Here is a 15,429-nt window from a genome sequence, read left to right as displayed (position 1 = left end):
TCAGCATGTCAGGCTTTCAAAAAAAAAAAAATGTCCCATCCAGATAGAACAATATATTGAGAAACTGAAAATATCCAATGGACTGCATGTTGAAGTGTTGGCAACTCATTAAAGATGCAATTGCAGTCCAGTGAACTGTTTTCTTTCCAGCCAACTTTGAAAAACATGCAAACATCTTCTGTTCTTTCCAGGATTTGCCCTTTAACGACATCAGAAACGCAGAGCAGACTGTAATTCTATAATGGCAGAGAGGACACAGGAGCAGTAGAAATACATCAAAAGCAGTAGCTGTCAAATTACCAGTAAGAGCCACTTTCACTGTCTGCTTCCTCTCCTCCTCCTCCTCCCCCTCACAGATGACTACACTTTTTTTTTCTTCTTTAGAGTCCAGGACTTATCATTTCAGGCAGAAAAGGAAGAGGGGAAAGAAATCTTTAATTGTAATCAAAACTGCTGGATGAAGTATGTAAAGAGTCTTCAGTCAACCCTTTAAAAAAAAAAGCTTAAAATGTAATTTGCATCGTCCCAGTAATCTCACAGAAGATGGATGAGGCCTGCAGTGAGATCTCACAAAGCTTAAAGAAGGACAATGCAGAGGGGAATGTGGAGGGACATAAAGAGATACTTTTTTTAAACAAAGTTCTGGAAGTCTGTTTGTCTCAGTGTTTTGATCCGTCAGTGGAATATGAGTCAAAGTGCACGATAACAGTGGACTCAAAAGGTCAAAGACATTCAGGGTTGACGACTGTGTTTTCAAGTTGTCGATGTTTTGACACCTTGGTGACGCCTGATTGATGTTTCAACAGCATTTATGACTGTATTTCAAAGTGTTGTGTTGTGTTTCACCTTGAAAAACAGAAAATGTAATTCCCTTCAAACACGGATTAAATCCAACCTTGACTTTTAAATTCAGTTGGAGGATAATCATCTCACTGTACTGTACGCTAAATAAAACACAAGAGAAAAACTTATACAACTGTTCTTTTTATTACAAGGCGCAGAAACAATCTTTACATGAACTAAAATACAGTTTCAATATCCTGCCTACTGTTGTGAATACATTAAGGCTTTATTTGCTTGATGCTGCCCTCTGTGGAGGTTGGTGTTACTGCAGGCTGTAAGTCTGCTTCCTGTCTCTGAGGTCAAAAGTGACCAGCAGGGAGCGAGGGTCCTTCTTGTTTTTACGCACTGTGATCTTTCCTCGAAGCTCCTCCCCTAAAAAAAGAAAAGAAAAAAAGAAGAGGAGATAAATAACAATGGATCTCTTTTTTTCTTTTCCTGGAGAGTGCCTCCCTCCTGCTCTGTAGTGGACGCTGTGATGATGTGCAGAGTGAATCAGCTGCTGTGGGGTTAAGTTGGAGGGGGGGATTTTTCTTTTACACACTGTTGTCCATCTCTCTGCAGTGGAGAAATGTGAAATTTGCAAAAAAAAAGGAAAAAGCAAGACTTTGGTTCAAGCTGGAAAGAAACTGCAGATGCAAGAGCTTCTAAAAAATGCCAAAAAAAAACATTAAGAGGAATTAAGTAAAAATGAGAGGGGAGTTACAATCAACTAAAGATTACAAGCGCGGCCCATGTGAACAGGCTTAGACCTCAAGAGCGGTCAGTTTAGTATCTCCAGTATGGCGCCTTCATCCCCCCCCTTCAGTCAGGTTTGAATCTGACCTATGGCACCTTCCCCACTCTCCCTCTCTCCCTTGTTTCTGACTCTATCCTCTGTCCTGTCTCTAAAATAAAGGCATACAAAGCCCCCCTAAAAATGTAGAATTATACAAGTATTATTAAGAAGTGTTAATTATAATAAACAGAAATGAATAACTGCTCATAAAAAGAAATATTCCTGACGCCCTGCAGCAGCTCAGATCTGCTGATGTCAGGACTCTGCAGTTAGAGTCGAAACATACCACTGCTTATTGAGCTGATGACGTGTGTAACGGTAGTGTGGTTTAATGTATGTCACTACGAAGGACTTTGTGTGTGTGTGTGTGTGTGTGTGTGTGTGTGTGTGTGTGAGAGAGAGAATGCAGACCTGCAGAAACCACCAGATGGCATCGAGAGGAAGTGCGTTTACAGTACAATGCACGAGCAACCGGAGGGTTGGGAGAAGAGGCTGATGATTATGATGCATAATCACTCTGATTAACTTCACGTTTGACTGCTGGAGGTAAATGAATGTTTATCCACACGGCAAACAAGGATCCTCTCTCACCCCTTTCCAAATACGCCCCCCCCCCCCCCCCCACTCCCCTCCACTCACTCCGCCTGCACCTCCTCTCTGTGCTACGCTCTCTTCATCGCTCGAGGTTAGAGGAGGACGAGGAGAAAAAATATGCTGACTGTGGTGCTTTTTCCCAGCTAAGCTTCCGCCATCACTGCTGTCACGTCTTACTGGTTACCATGCCAACAGCGCTGTCACTGAGTCTTGGCTGCTGGCGCCGCGCTCTGGGTCTGTCGCTCCACTGCAGACGAACGCAGCGTTTACACTTTGCCTCCTTAACGGACAAGCTGACAGAGTTACAAATGAGCAAGAACTAAACTTTGAAAATCAGATTTCAGATTCAAGATGTTGAATATAAAATCCCTTTTCTAACTGAAGAAACTCACCTTAGTAAAAAAAACACAGCAGGAACATTTTACAAAGACTCAAAGTCTCAATACTTCATTAACAAGTTATGAAAAGGTGTAAATCCACCTCAAGGAATAACCAATAGTAAAATATAAAAAATGAAATGTGAGGAGTTTTTTTTTGGACAGTGGATGGAGTTGGAAATCAGGGAGAGAGAGAGAGGGGAACGACATGCGGGAAAGAAGCCACAGGCTGGATTTGAACCTGGGCCGTCCGCCCGGAGGACTACAGCCTCCATACATGAGGTTGGCGCACTCTAACCACTGCGCCACCAGCACCCCAATGTGAGGAGTTTTTAAAGTAGTTATTAAACAGTCTGAACTCATTAGTGATGCTGTCTGAGCTATACAAGAAAACTGTTCCATCGGCAACACAACTACTAAACCCCTGTGGATTTCCTAATGCCTGATCAGATTCTGAAGAAACAACATACAGCATGCAGGCTTGTTCATACGTCCTACGGCTTATTTCACTGTGAGCAGTCCCTGAATACGGTTAAAAAGAAGAGCGACAAGATTTGTTTTGAGAGACTGCATACATGCACAGGACTGGATTAGTGATGAGATAAGAGGTACTGCACGGTTCACTGGGCTGTCAAAAACACAAAGAAAAGTTCCTACAAGCTGCTTTAAGATTAGTTTTAAAACACACCATTCAATGTGAGGTTGCTAACCTCTTGTTATAGATCTATGGAGCTTTGCTGGGGCCAATAATTATCTTCTAGGCATGATTTATGCCATCCAAAATTAAAAACCACAGCTTTTTTGGGTTGTAATTATTCAGAATGAATCAAAGTGAAAGTTCTAAGAAAGCAGAAATGTTCATTTTCTGACTACCAAGACTTGACAAAGAGGTTTTTTACTGTAGCCAAAAGTTAAATGTTACTTCCTGGCCGCACTTCATCACCAACTTAATGAACTGGGTCAGTGGTCGACATGTGGATGCTGGCCAACCAAATTGTAAGATGAAAGGTCCCTAACACACATGCCTGGTTTGTGTTCTCTCTGTGTGGCTCAAAAATGTCCACTCAGACATGTGCTCTGTGTCCACCTGACTCAAAGGACACTAGTTGAGAAGGGTTATTCCCAGTAGAATCAGCCAGTAGCTTCCTTTAGAGCCTTACTTCAGGAATTCAAGTGCTGCTCAATGTCATGCAAAAATAAAGAAAATGCAAACTGTAATTTCAGCTGTAAGGAAGCGTGTTTCACTGCATGAACTATGGGGCTTGTGCTTCTGTTACTCAAAAATTAAAAGACAAATATTTGAGTACTTGAGCATCTGAATGTCTCTATTTTTGAGTTTATAAAGACAAGGTTTCCTCCTCTCTTCTTTCACGCATTATATAGGAAACACCAAGGAGTCAGCTAAAAGCAACAGGGCCTGGTGCTCATGGGAGGCTGGAGTCAATCTCAAGTTTGCAAAAGGCTGCTTAAGGTCAAAAGAATAATTGCATGACCTGTGCTGAACTTTTTGTTGCAACACAACTAACAGAAAAGACGAGGTGTGGGACTCGAGACCTCTGGCCTGCAGCTGTCCAAGCAATCCCCGATGCCTCAGGTTAAAGTATTGAAACGAACAAACTGAACCACGGACTGAATATGTGTGCAGCGTCTGTGCGACTACAGCAGCTCGGCTGTAATCAGTCACACCAAACTCCCTATGGGAGTGGGCCTCGGTGCCTTCAGCAAACTGGCCACTCAGATGCTAGGAGAAAGAGTTAACCATGTGTGGAAATGAGCCGGGGAATGGGAGCTGCGATGTCGTACATCAACATGCCAGTGTCATTAAGCACAACCAGGCCTGCAGAAACAGCCTCTCTCCGCCCCAGCGCAGTCTTTCTCCATGAAATTACACTGGAAATACACGGCTGGTGTTAGTAATTCATTTAAACTGTTGTCATTTTCATTTTCACCATTTAGCTCACGCTTCTACAGCATGTGCAACCCCACCAAGAGAGGGAAGGAGAAGAATGAGCCGAGTGCTTTTCACAGGAAAACGCCTTGATTTTCTTCAATAGAGAAGATTGGTTACTTTGTGTCCCCAATGAAAGGTGAACCAAGTTCATTTCATACGGAGCAATTTTATAGACATGGGTCAGTACTACTGTGCTTGCACAAACATCCCTCTTATAACCAAGACTTGAAGAACCAACACCATAGCTCTCGGGGGAAAAAAGCCGGCCGTATTGCCAAGTCGCCTGGGTTTTGGTCAAGAAGTTGGGTTTGAACGCTCTGCAAAAACTACAGCCAATGGCAAGGTGGCATGTATATTCTGTGGCTGCATCAAGTCCATACCAGCAGGTGGTGATGATACTTGTCATTTAAAAAGCTAAACCAGAAGATGTAGGACTGTGGGAAAACAAACTATTTTTTCCGATGAAGCATTGACCTCCACTGCCCACTCAATGTACTCAACTGGCCCAACAAGCTGACAAGTGTAATTCTGTGCCAACATATCGCAAAAGCTAGGGCCACAGGATGCCTTTGGATCGCCTAGCATTGGTCGATAATAAACCAAAGATGTTTTGTTCAGGGTGTTTTTGCTAAAATTGTTCAAATCACTTGAGTGTCTTTTAAAATGTAAGTAGAATACAGTTTAGCTAAGGAAGGGGAGACATGTTGTCAATGAATAATGTGAAAATACCAAGCACATAATGTATGTCTTTCATAGACAATGTGCAGTTTCAGTGTTCTGTCTTCCACTTCAGCCATCTCCGTTACAGAGCAGGTATGCTCCACGTTCACACTGCAGGCAAAAGTGACCTGAATCTGACTTTGTTGCTCATAGGTAAGTCAGATCAGATTGTTTTAACGAAAGGTTTGAACAGTGCAAGTCTCGTGGGAATCTGATCTTTTCAAATCATTTGGACCACTTTCATATGTGGCCCTTAATCAGATACAGGTTGGATCTTTTCAAATGCGACCTCAGCCTGAGACCAGGTCAGAATTCCTGTGAATCTGATGTAACTCTTGACTGAGGCTTGAAGCCGCCTCGTGATTTTCTTGGTTTCATATCGGTGAACTATTGTGTGATTTGCAGAACAAGCCGTTTAGCACACTCAGCACTAATCCTGGAAGTACTCCAACATAAATTTACCCCATGATCTGAAACCTTGCCCACATTTTGATTGGGCATGCAGTCCATCAGCACATCTGATGGGCAGTATTTCTTAGCCTGTAGACACAGCAGCAGCCCAATGTTCTGAATTACAGCCCTGAAGGATGTGACACCTGGCTCGACTTCTTGCCGGTGACAGCTCAAGGACCTTCAGAGTTCAACCGGGAGGAGGGTGTTGAGTACAGGAGGAGCTGTTTAAATTAAGCATGGACAGGTGAGGGCGGGGGGGGGGATAATCATCACACCCTGTACTCGGGACAGAGGATATGAGTCATGAAAGTAGGTGGGAACAAAGACCACCTGACTGTCCAATGAAAGCCCCCAAAATAACAAATGACCAAGTTTCAGCTCCTCTGAGTGGCCCCTCGGCGCAGGTAACCAGGCCACCGTTTCACCTTCGAGGATCATGGGACTTTCTTCCAACAAAAAAAAAAAAAGTGTGACCTCCTTTTTCTTGTGGACATCGGGCAGGTAAAGCTGTGTTAAAAGACCCTCCTCTTCAATACTGGAGCTACACAAACACACCAGAGCATGACAAATGATTCGCTGTTTAATTTATTACGCTGCCAGCCGGGAGGATTTGCAGGGATGTTTTGTTCCAGCCTGCTGCGTGCCTTCTCTCTCTCATCCGCAGGCACCTCCCACAGAAGCGCAGTCTCAGAGTTAATTACTGCTGCACTCGTACAAACACATCAAATAGGATTCAGTCTCGGCCGCGATAAATCACCACAGACAGAGTCGGTATTAAAACAAACCACTGCATGTTTATGCCCGGCCCTCAATGCAGCCGATCAGAGATGAAGGTGCTTCTGAGTCAAAACACATAATTAGAGGCCATAATGTGTTTGAATGTATGCATTTTGTGTGTGTGTGTGTGTGTGTGTGTGTGTGTGTGTGGCTGTGGCTGTGTGTGTGTTGTTGTTGTGTGTTTGTGCAAGAGTTTTGCCATCTTCAAGGTGACTTTAGGAAGTTTTCTCTTACAGCCAGAAGGGAGTTTGGTATAAAAGTATGCAAGTCCTCTTGTGAATTTAAGTGTGTAGAAGGAGCTTTATGTGATTGTGTGTGTGTGTGTGTGTGTGTGTGTGTGTGAGAGTGCGTGTGCATGTGTGTGTCTGTTGTAAAATACACCAAAGGAGCCTAGCAGGAAGCTGCTGAATGCTGTTAAAAACTCCATTTCTGGTTTACGGCCCCTGGAGGAGGCTCTGGGACTGTCAGGGTGCCGAGGTGGAGCGAACACATCAATAACCTGCCGCTCACAAACACACACACACACACACACACACACATTCATTTTGATCTTCTTTTTTAAAAACTTTTTCTTCTCAGTTTTTTCTGTCTGAATAAAAAGCGAATATCCATAATGAAGGATTTGTATGGCTTGATGTTTGTTTAAGCTTGAGTTTAACCCTGATTAAAACCTGATAGATCTAAGATTTAACACGTCTATGTTTGTGTGTGTGCGCATGTGAGTTTACACGTGTGTGTATTTTTGTGTGTGTGTGTGTGTGTGTGTGTGTGTGTGTGTGTGTGTGTGTGTGTGTGTGTGTGTGTGTGTGTGTGTGTGTGTGTGTGTGTCTTGGCTGATGCTGTGATGTGTCACTTCGCCCCAGAGAAAGCCCCAAGAGCCCAGATGCTCTGCTGACTGTAAAAGCAGCAAAAGGATAAAAAAAGACAAAGTGTGAGAGGGGTAAAAGATAATCTGTTTTGTGTGTGGGTGTGAGTCGCATTAAAAATGTTATAGTACAACACTTGATCCACACCAACAGACTTTCAATTGTATTATATAAGCACAGGACACAAGTCTTGTTGCACCAAGAGACAGCGATGCCCTGCAGAAAAAAAGCATGTTTTCTGCTCCCATTAGACCCTTTAGGGGTCATTTTGTCAAGTGTTCATAAGAGGGTTCATCTTCTTGGGACAATAACTGAGCCTAAGTGTTTGCATATTAAATGTTTATATTAACTGTGTCTTAACTGACATGTTGGCCTAAATGTGCCATAACAATGTTTAGAGGAAAATGTTCAGTGATTGTAAAAGTAAACAAAAGTCAGCTGATTCATCCAGTGAGGGCCATGAATGATGTCAGCAAATCTAACTCCATACATCTATAAATCCAGTTTGAACTTGGATACAAAGCCATTGACCAATGGGGAATATGACACAGGTGACAGGTTAAGTTAAATAGGAATAATCATTTTTTACCTGGCCTGGAAAAACTTCACACAAAACATCACAAATTATAAAGAAACCCCCCCAAAAATGCACATGAATAAAGGACAAGCAGATGGATGATTAATTCAGATGAATAACCAAAATGAAACGTCTTATTAGGTATTGATCCACCACATGCTGCTCATTACATATTCACTCTACTGGAGGGACGAGGGTATGTTACTCTTATCAATCCAAGTTGATCTGCTGTGTTCAACCTCATTCAGATTGCTGGTTAAGAAAAAAGTAGATTTCTTTCACATGGTTATATTGTCTGAATGGAAGCATCGTAATGCACCGTGTTCCTCTATTCTCGTTTTTGATTTGTCACTGGTCTTTATGTGCATCACACATATACAAACACACACAAGTGTAAGTGTAAAACATTTGACAGTCTGCACCTGATAAGTCAGAATTAAATCTGTCTTTGTTTCTCTTCTCGCACACCCCCGCTCTGTGTTAGCATACTGTCGTCCTCAGCTCTCAGACTCATTTATCTGATCCAGAGCAGAGCGCGGAGCCTGCGATAACGTTTGAGCTGCATCAGAGGGTTTGACGCTCTTATCGCCCGGGCGGCTGGCGGCCGGCTGGAGCTGAGCGTGGCTAAGGGGGCCTGCCTGACATGTAAGCGCCTCCGTCCCTCTGCAGGTCATTTATTACAGTAAACTCCATCTAATATCTGGTCAGCGAGTGGACAGCAGGTCCCCAGAGGCTCATCCATCCTCACATCAGCCGACACATCCCTGATTCCCATTATGATAAAGCACACAGGAGGCCACAACGCACAGCGGTAATAAACACTGGATCATTCACACGACCCGTGTAACCTCTGACGGATAACAAACAAAAGTCAAAATGAAACTAATGATGTAAATAAGTTTCTCTTCCTGTATTTAGCACCAATGCTCTCTGATTGAAATCACACAGGCTCAGAGAGAACCTTCTTGAGATAAATGAAATATACTGCACACAAAAATAAGTTAGCAGAGGCGAGTAGTAGAAGTCTGCAGGTGTCTAGGGACCCATCCTGGGACCCATCCTGGGACCCTTACAGATTGAGGTAGAGGGGCCCACTCAATTAACAAAAGTCCAGAGACTAAAATGAAGTACCTGATCAAATCTGATGAGATCCATGATCAGCACTGACATTGACACAACAGAAAAGTGGAATTTATTTAATTTGTATAATGTTTAGATTAATTAGCATCAAACTACAAATTGGATGGATCAGAGCACAGCGGAGAAAACATGGAGAGTTTCTTCAGTGATGTGAAAGAGAACCTAGCAGCACCCTCTTCTGTGTCCGGGTCTGAATGGTGTGAAAGTATTGCAAGTGGCTCATCGTTGTGAAGTATCTGTGGCTGCGTGTCTTCAACACATTCAGCTCGTAAAAAGAATCTGCCTCTGTGCACTTCCTGTCAGCATCTGTATCCAATCAGACTTGAAATTGTTTGCACTCACTGGCGTTGTTTCCTCCTCTCTAGATGCTTGTGTTCTACTCACTCTCTGATGTCTGTCACTTTGGATAACAGCGTCTGCTAAGTGAAGTGTAGAATTGAAGTAAAGAACGATATGTGTGAATCTCACCTCTTGTAATAGAAGAATGGCTTTTGATACTCTGGTGAGGGTTTTGCTTTAAGGTGTGAGACATTCTTCAAAACTTAAATCTGTTTTGTTTTTCACACAGTTCAAAGAGCAAACACTTACAATTGGCAAAATGACATCTATTGTTTGTGCTGCACACACCTGGAACACTTTGCAATCACACCTTAAAAATAAAGTTGTTACCAAAGGTCGATCTGAAAACATGATTAAAAAACGACATTTTTCATGTATGTAACTTTTGTTAGCCGTACTGCTTTCTCCCCCGTTACTAAAATGATCTCACTTTTGATTTGTTTGTTTTCTGTTTATTCAGTTTTCTTTATTCTATGCATGTTGTATAATTATTCAGCATCATCGCATTACATGAGGACATGTCTTCAATGATAGATTGAGATTAAAATGAGGTCAAATAAACCTCTAAACTGATCTGTCGCAAGTACGTCCATTTTTAAACATCACAAAAAATAAAGCGATACAAGGCGCTCCGACATGTTTGAACATGCAGACAGAAAGTCCGCCATGCCTCATGTAAAGCTACAGGAGGGATAAAACTTTAATCTGCTGAAGCAGCGGTTCTATAAACGTTGCAGTGGTCAGTTACAAAGCGCTCGTCTCGCAGCGTGTCATGATTCAGAGGCCTGTGACTGGCTATCAGATGAAGTTTTACATGCTGTCTCTGATGGCTGAATGTGATTTGTTTTGATCCCTCGCTGTCTCTGACGCTGACAGATAACGGGTGTCAACCAGCCTGACTACATCTCCACAGCAGACAGATTACCTGCCGCAGCTCGCTATGACGCACGCCACGGGTGTAAGAAGAGGAAAAAAGAAGATCACGGGAGAGAGTGTGAACATGCAAAATCCAAACTTAACCATTCTTATAAACTCTTCTACAATAAAATATGTAAATGAGAGTTGTCAAAGGAATGATGTTTCCAAGCAGTGTGATGGTCGCCGTAGTTACTGACCTGCTTTGACAGGGACAGGCCTCTCCAATAGGAAGACAGTCTGTTTCCAGTGCGTCTTTGTGACCTGAGGACCCGTGGAGAACATCACCTGGCCAGATGATGGATGGGGGGGGGGGGGAAACAAACTGTGTCAAGTCGTAGCATTTCAAAAAGACAGAAAATACTTTTGAATGACTAAAGACAGAGTCTAATTAAAAAGTTTAAACCCTTCGCTATTTCATAAAATTGGACTTACAGTAAATTATTTTGTGAAAATACAAACGTAACAACCTAAAGAAGTGAACCTGATTTGTAATACCGGTATATATAATAGTTAAACAACAAAGTCATCCAAACAAATACCACAGAAAAGTTGACAGTTATAAACCTAAACGCACATTATGAAGGTCAAGAGGTCATTCTTCATTATATTTAAACTTAAGCTTCAATCCACTCAGACAGTTATTACTATATTACAAAGAATCCGAACTGCACTGTATTTATGAAACAGATAACCTCATGTTACATTGTGTTAGCCTTCGCTCCGTGATAGAAATGTGCTGGACCATCCACAGCATGCAGTTCGACTCTCAGGTAAAATAGGAAGTGCAATCAGAAGGCATGTCCGTGCTGCTCACAGAGCTTGGCATCGGCTTTTCCAACCGGCCTGCTCTGCTGGGTAAGTGCTTATATCAGCAGTCGGCTAGGACGCCTGTCGATTGCCAGCCAACGCCTCGGGGAGGAGGAACACGCTAAAGCGTGAACATAATTGAGTTTCCGTTAAATGGCTTGGCTGTTGCCGTTGCTGCTTACCTTGTTGCTGCAGCCTTTGTCAAAGAAAATGTCAAAGTAGCCGACAATTGCCTGCAATGAAATATGAGGGTCGTGTTAGAATGTGACAGCACAATAAACCCCTGGATCTGTTTGACTACGCTGCAACTCTGACATGCAGAGCTGAGAGGGAGGCGGGAGGCAGAACAAGACTCGAGCTTTTAATGACTTTAATAAGACGGAGAGCCGCTGTGTTCAGGAGTAAGGCAGTAAAAACAAACTGCGGACAAAATTCACTGTTCAAATATTTACAGACACCTTTACAACATTTCTATAAGGTGCCAAGAGGAAACTGAGAAATTCATTTCATTTCACTAGCCATGCTTACCAGGTCATTGTTTTGAGTGTGTGTGTGTGTGTGTGTGTGTGTGTGTGTGTGTGTGTGTGTGTGTGTGTGTGTGTGTGTGTGTGTGTGTGTATATATGTTCTGGAGAAGTGTGTTGGCCACCCTGTCACAGATACAGTGGGTCTTATTATAACTCTTGTGAAAACTGCATTCCCTCTGCGTCCTCTGAAAACCAGACGGAGTTTCTGTTTCAGGCTGAGTCAACAGCAGCGGCTGTACGCTCCCCTCTCACCTCATCCGCAACACTTGTCACTGGACAAAAGAAATCAATTATGAGGCAGCCCCCCAAACTTCATGGAGGCAATTTTGCTGACAGAGAAAAAAAAGAAATGAAGAAAAATCCAGCTTGGTACATGAAATTAGCAAAGGTGGCTATTTCTGTTGACAGCGCTTTAAAAAAACAGTCTGCACAGAGGAGAAATAATTTATGGAAAATAAACACAAGTTATATCAAACTAGTATGAATACATGATCATCTGGATAATCCATTTTTGCGTCGATATGACTTTGTGTCAACAAATGAGGAAAAAAAGAAGTCTAAATTCTTTTCAGTCTTAGATTTGGCAAGAAACGATGGCCTATTTTGTCCTGCAGACTGAAGTCCAATTCCCCAAAACCAGCATGGAAGAGGCGGTCTTTTTTTTAAACTGTGCTGTCTGCTGGGAAGGATTTACAGAGCTCTAAACCCAACAAAGAGAAAATCCAATTCACAAATCTTAAACAAACTGAGGGACAGTCCAGGGCCAGAGTGCCTGTAGGTGACCGTTGTCAGATATGTGAGGTAAAAAACCAACCCCACCACCCCACCACCCCTCCACCCCCCCCCCCCCCCCCCCCCCCCCCAGGGCTTGTTTTCCTCCCATCTCTCTCCCTACTGGAGGAAGAGAGGCACTCTATCAATCTCAGGCGTGCACTTGTAGTGGCAATGATGCAGAACTAATAGCTTTTAATCCTGACGCAGCTGACAACTTGGAGGCCAGCTCTGTGAGACAAAGAAGAACCGAATCGATGCAAGAGAGGGAAAGAGGAAAAGAGGAGGACGGGAGAGGGGAAAGGAGGAGGGAGGAAAAGGAATGGGAAACATATAAAGGAAGAGAAAGGAAGTTAAAATGAAGGGAAGGAGCAGGAGAGGGGACAGAGGATCTAATGATACCTCTTATACACCGCCTTTTTGTTGATTTGTGTGTCTCCTCAGTTGAAATGCCCAAACTATATTTATGTATTTGTAAGTTTTCCTATATTTGGCAAGGAGGAACTTTTTGTTCATTCAGCAGCTGTATACAGTACGCACAAAGAAACAGAGACTTGATATACACGATGCTGTCAGAAGCTGTGTTCAACACTCTTCCCACACCGAGCCCTCAATCAACCTTTATCGACTCAGACAGGAAGGGGCGGCACCGCTAGCTCACAGCTAAAACCCGCAGAAAATAACCCAAAGTGGATAAAAGAGCATGTCAACCCAATGCAATTATGGCTTTTAATGAATGCTACAGAGGCGCTCGGTGCTGAGGTAATTAGGAAATTAGCCGTAATTACTCGTCAGGCAGAGCGGATTCACCTCCCTCAGTCAGAGAGGCAGAGATCATCCTGAACGCGCCGCGCCAATGACAATGCCTCGTAAGCGAGATTGATTGTCACTTCTGCGTTGTGCAACTTTCACACTTCAGCAAGACGGGCAATTTAAAATTTGGGCCAGAGAGTGAAACTTCTGCAGATACAGAGGCAGCGGAGAAGCTCGGTGCCTTGATGCCTCATTAAAATCACATTTGACAGAAAAAGAGGGATAGTAACTGCCTGCTGCATCGAAGATATGAAAGATAAGCAATAAAGATCTCCATGACTCACACACCTGCTATCAACTGCACCGAGAGGATCAGAGAGTTAAATGATTGCTGATTTAAAATGAGCAGGGGGGGGGGGAAGAGAGTTTGTCAAACTACTCAGGCCCCTTTTAAAAAAAAAACGTAATGACAGCTTTAACAGCATCCAGTAAAACAGTGATAGATTCAAACTTTCTCTCCAGATGGGAACTGAGAACTTCTATCCAACAGAGACAGGACTTTTTTGATCGTCTTTGCTTGTTAAGAATAAAAACATCTAAAAAAAGTGATATTAGCATATCAGTATCGGCTAATTTTATCGCTGATATGTGCCGATATTAATAGATTTATTTACCAGCCAAATAGCGCACATACATGCAGAGTTACTTTCCAGTTGAGTGACCATCTTGTCTTCATTATGTTCATCTTTCTTTTCCACAGTTGTTTGATAACTGCATTTGAGGGATCAACGTGATAAATACAAGATCGAAATTAGACCTAAGTTAGATATCTGCTAATATATCGGTATCTGATATTTTTCCCCTCCCTAATATCGATACATGTGTCAGCCCCATAAATCCCATATTGGTTGGGCTCGATCAAACAGTACAGTTGTATTTTTGTGTTTGTATCCTTTATTGCTCTCTTTGCACTCCATCTTGCATCAGTACGAAGTGATGACTAGAATAGAATAGATGTTTATTGCCATTTGCACAGGTACAGGACAGTACAGGTACATTGGAATTTTTGTGTGTTTCTCCCTGAGTCAGCTTCTACAAAAAAAGTTTAAATTATATATAAAATAGAATAGCATTATAAGAAAAAAAGAAAAAAGAGTAGAAAAGTACAAAAAAAAAAACCAAAAAACGACTCCTCTAAACTACCCTGTAAGTGGTACAGAAGTTACAAATCCTTAAAGTAGCATCAGTTCAATTCAAGCCACTAGGGGACAGAACGTTTTGCAAATCGAAAGACTGTAAGATATCAAACCTCATGACTTAATCTAAAATGTTAGAAATCATTTGTCTTCTTTCTGACATCTTAGCATTTAGAGCATATTTTTGGCACCTGATGTCAAATATTTAAAAACAGTGTAATAATAATAAAGGGCCCTTTGCTGCTGCACTTTACACTGACTTTACTAACTATTTGCTGTTTGGTGTTAAGTAATTAAGAATAAAGTAGGCTAACAGAGCTTTTTAGCTTAAAAAAAGTGCCAAAACAAATCAAAACCATATATGTGCTCTATAACCCAAACAGTTAGTTACAATAGTTTCCCCAAGAGCTCAGGATCGCCGCACATTCACCTACACTAAAAAAATAGTTTAAAATAGAGACAAAAACTCAAAATGGACACAGAGTTTGTTCGATTGTTCTCATTATTGCACAATTAGAACACCCTTTCATATCACACGAAGCTATTTGATTCCTTCTTCAATCCAAAAATATCTTTCGACTCTAGTCTTTATTCTCCCACTCAGTGACAGAAACCCTCATTCACGCCTTCACAACCTCGCCTCTGGACTACTGCAACGGAGTCCTGTCTGGGGTAACCAGCAAAAACCCTGGACAGACTCCAATATGTTCAAAACTCTGCTGCCACAGAGCACATCACCCAAACCATCATCCACCTCCACTGGTTTCCAACTAGATCCCGAATCAAACGCAACAACCTCCTCCTCACGTTTGAATCCCTCCATGCCCCTGGCCCTGAGTATCTCCCCGACCTCCTACACCCACTCACCCAAAACCGCCGGTCCTCAGACGCTGGCCTGCTTGCCCATACCACACGCCAGACTACGCACCTATGGGGACAGAGCCTTCAGCGTCACTTCCCCCTCCCTCTGGAGCACCCTCTCCTCAGACATCCGCAATGCCCCAACGTTTGGACTCATTCAAAAAACTTCTCAAACGCCATCTGTT

At 42.7% G+C, this 15,429-nt stretch overlaps 1 protein-coding gene across 1 annotated transcript in view; it reads right to left on the bottom strand.

The window, feature by feature from the left end:
- Positions 1-965: 965 nt before the first annotated feature.
- The window catches only part of prmt3 (protein arginine methyltransferase 3), a 58,221-nt gene continuing 43,757 nt past the window's right edge, over positions 966-15,429 (bottom strand). Inside the window, exons 14-16 of the mRNA XM_020651942.3 lie at positions 11,320-11,370; positions 10,528-10,615; positions 966-1,215 (exon numbers count right to left, since the gene is read on the bottom strand). Coding sequence (XP_020507598.2) covers positions 1,106-1,215; positions 10,528-10,615; positions 11,320-11,370 — 249 coding nt within the window. The 3' untranslated portion in view covers positions 966-1,105. The remainder of the gene's footprint in view (positions 1,216-10,527; positions 10,616-11,319; positions 11,371-15,429) is intronic.

Source organism: Labrus bergylta, chromosome 3 (genome assembly GCF_963930695.1).
Source record: "Labrus bergylta chromosome 3, fLabBer1.1, whole genome shotgun sequence".
Lineage (NCBI taxonomy): Eukaryota > Metazoa > Chordata > Actinopteri > Labriformes > Labridae > Labrus > Labrus bergylta.
This window is presented reverse-complemented; position numbering and strand designations above follow the sequence as displayed.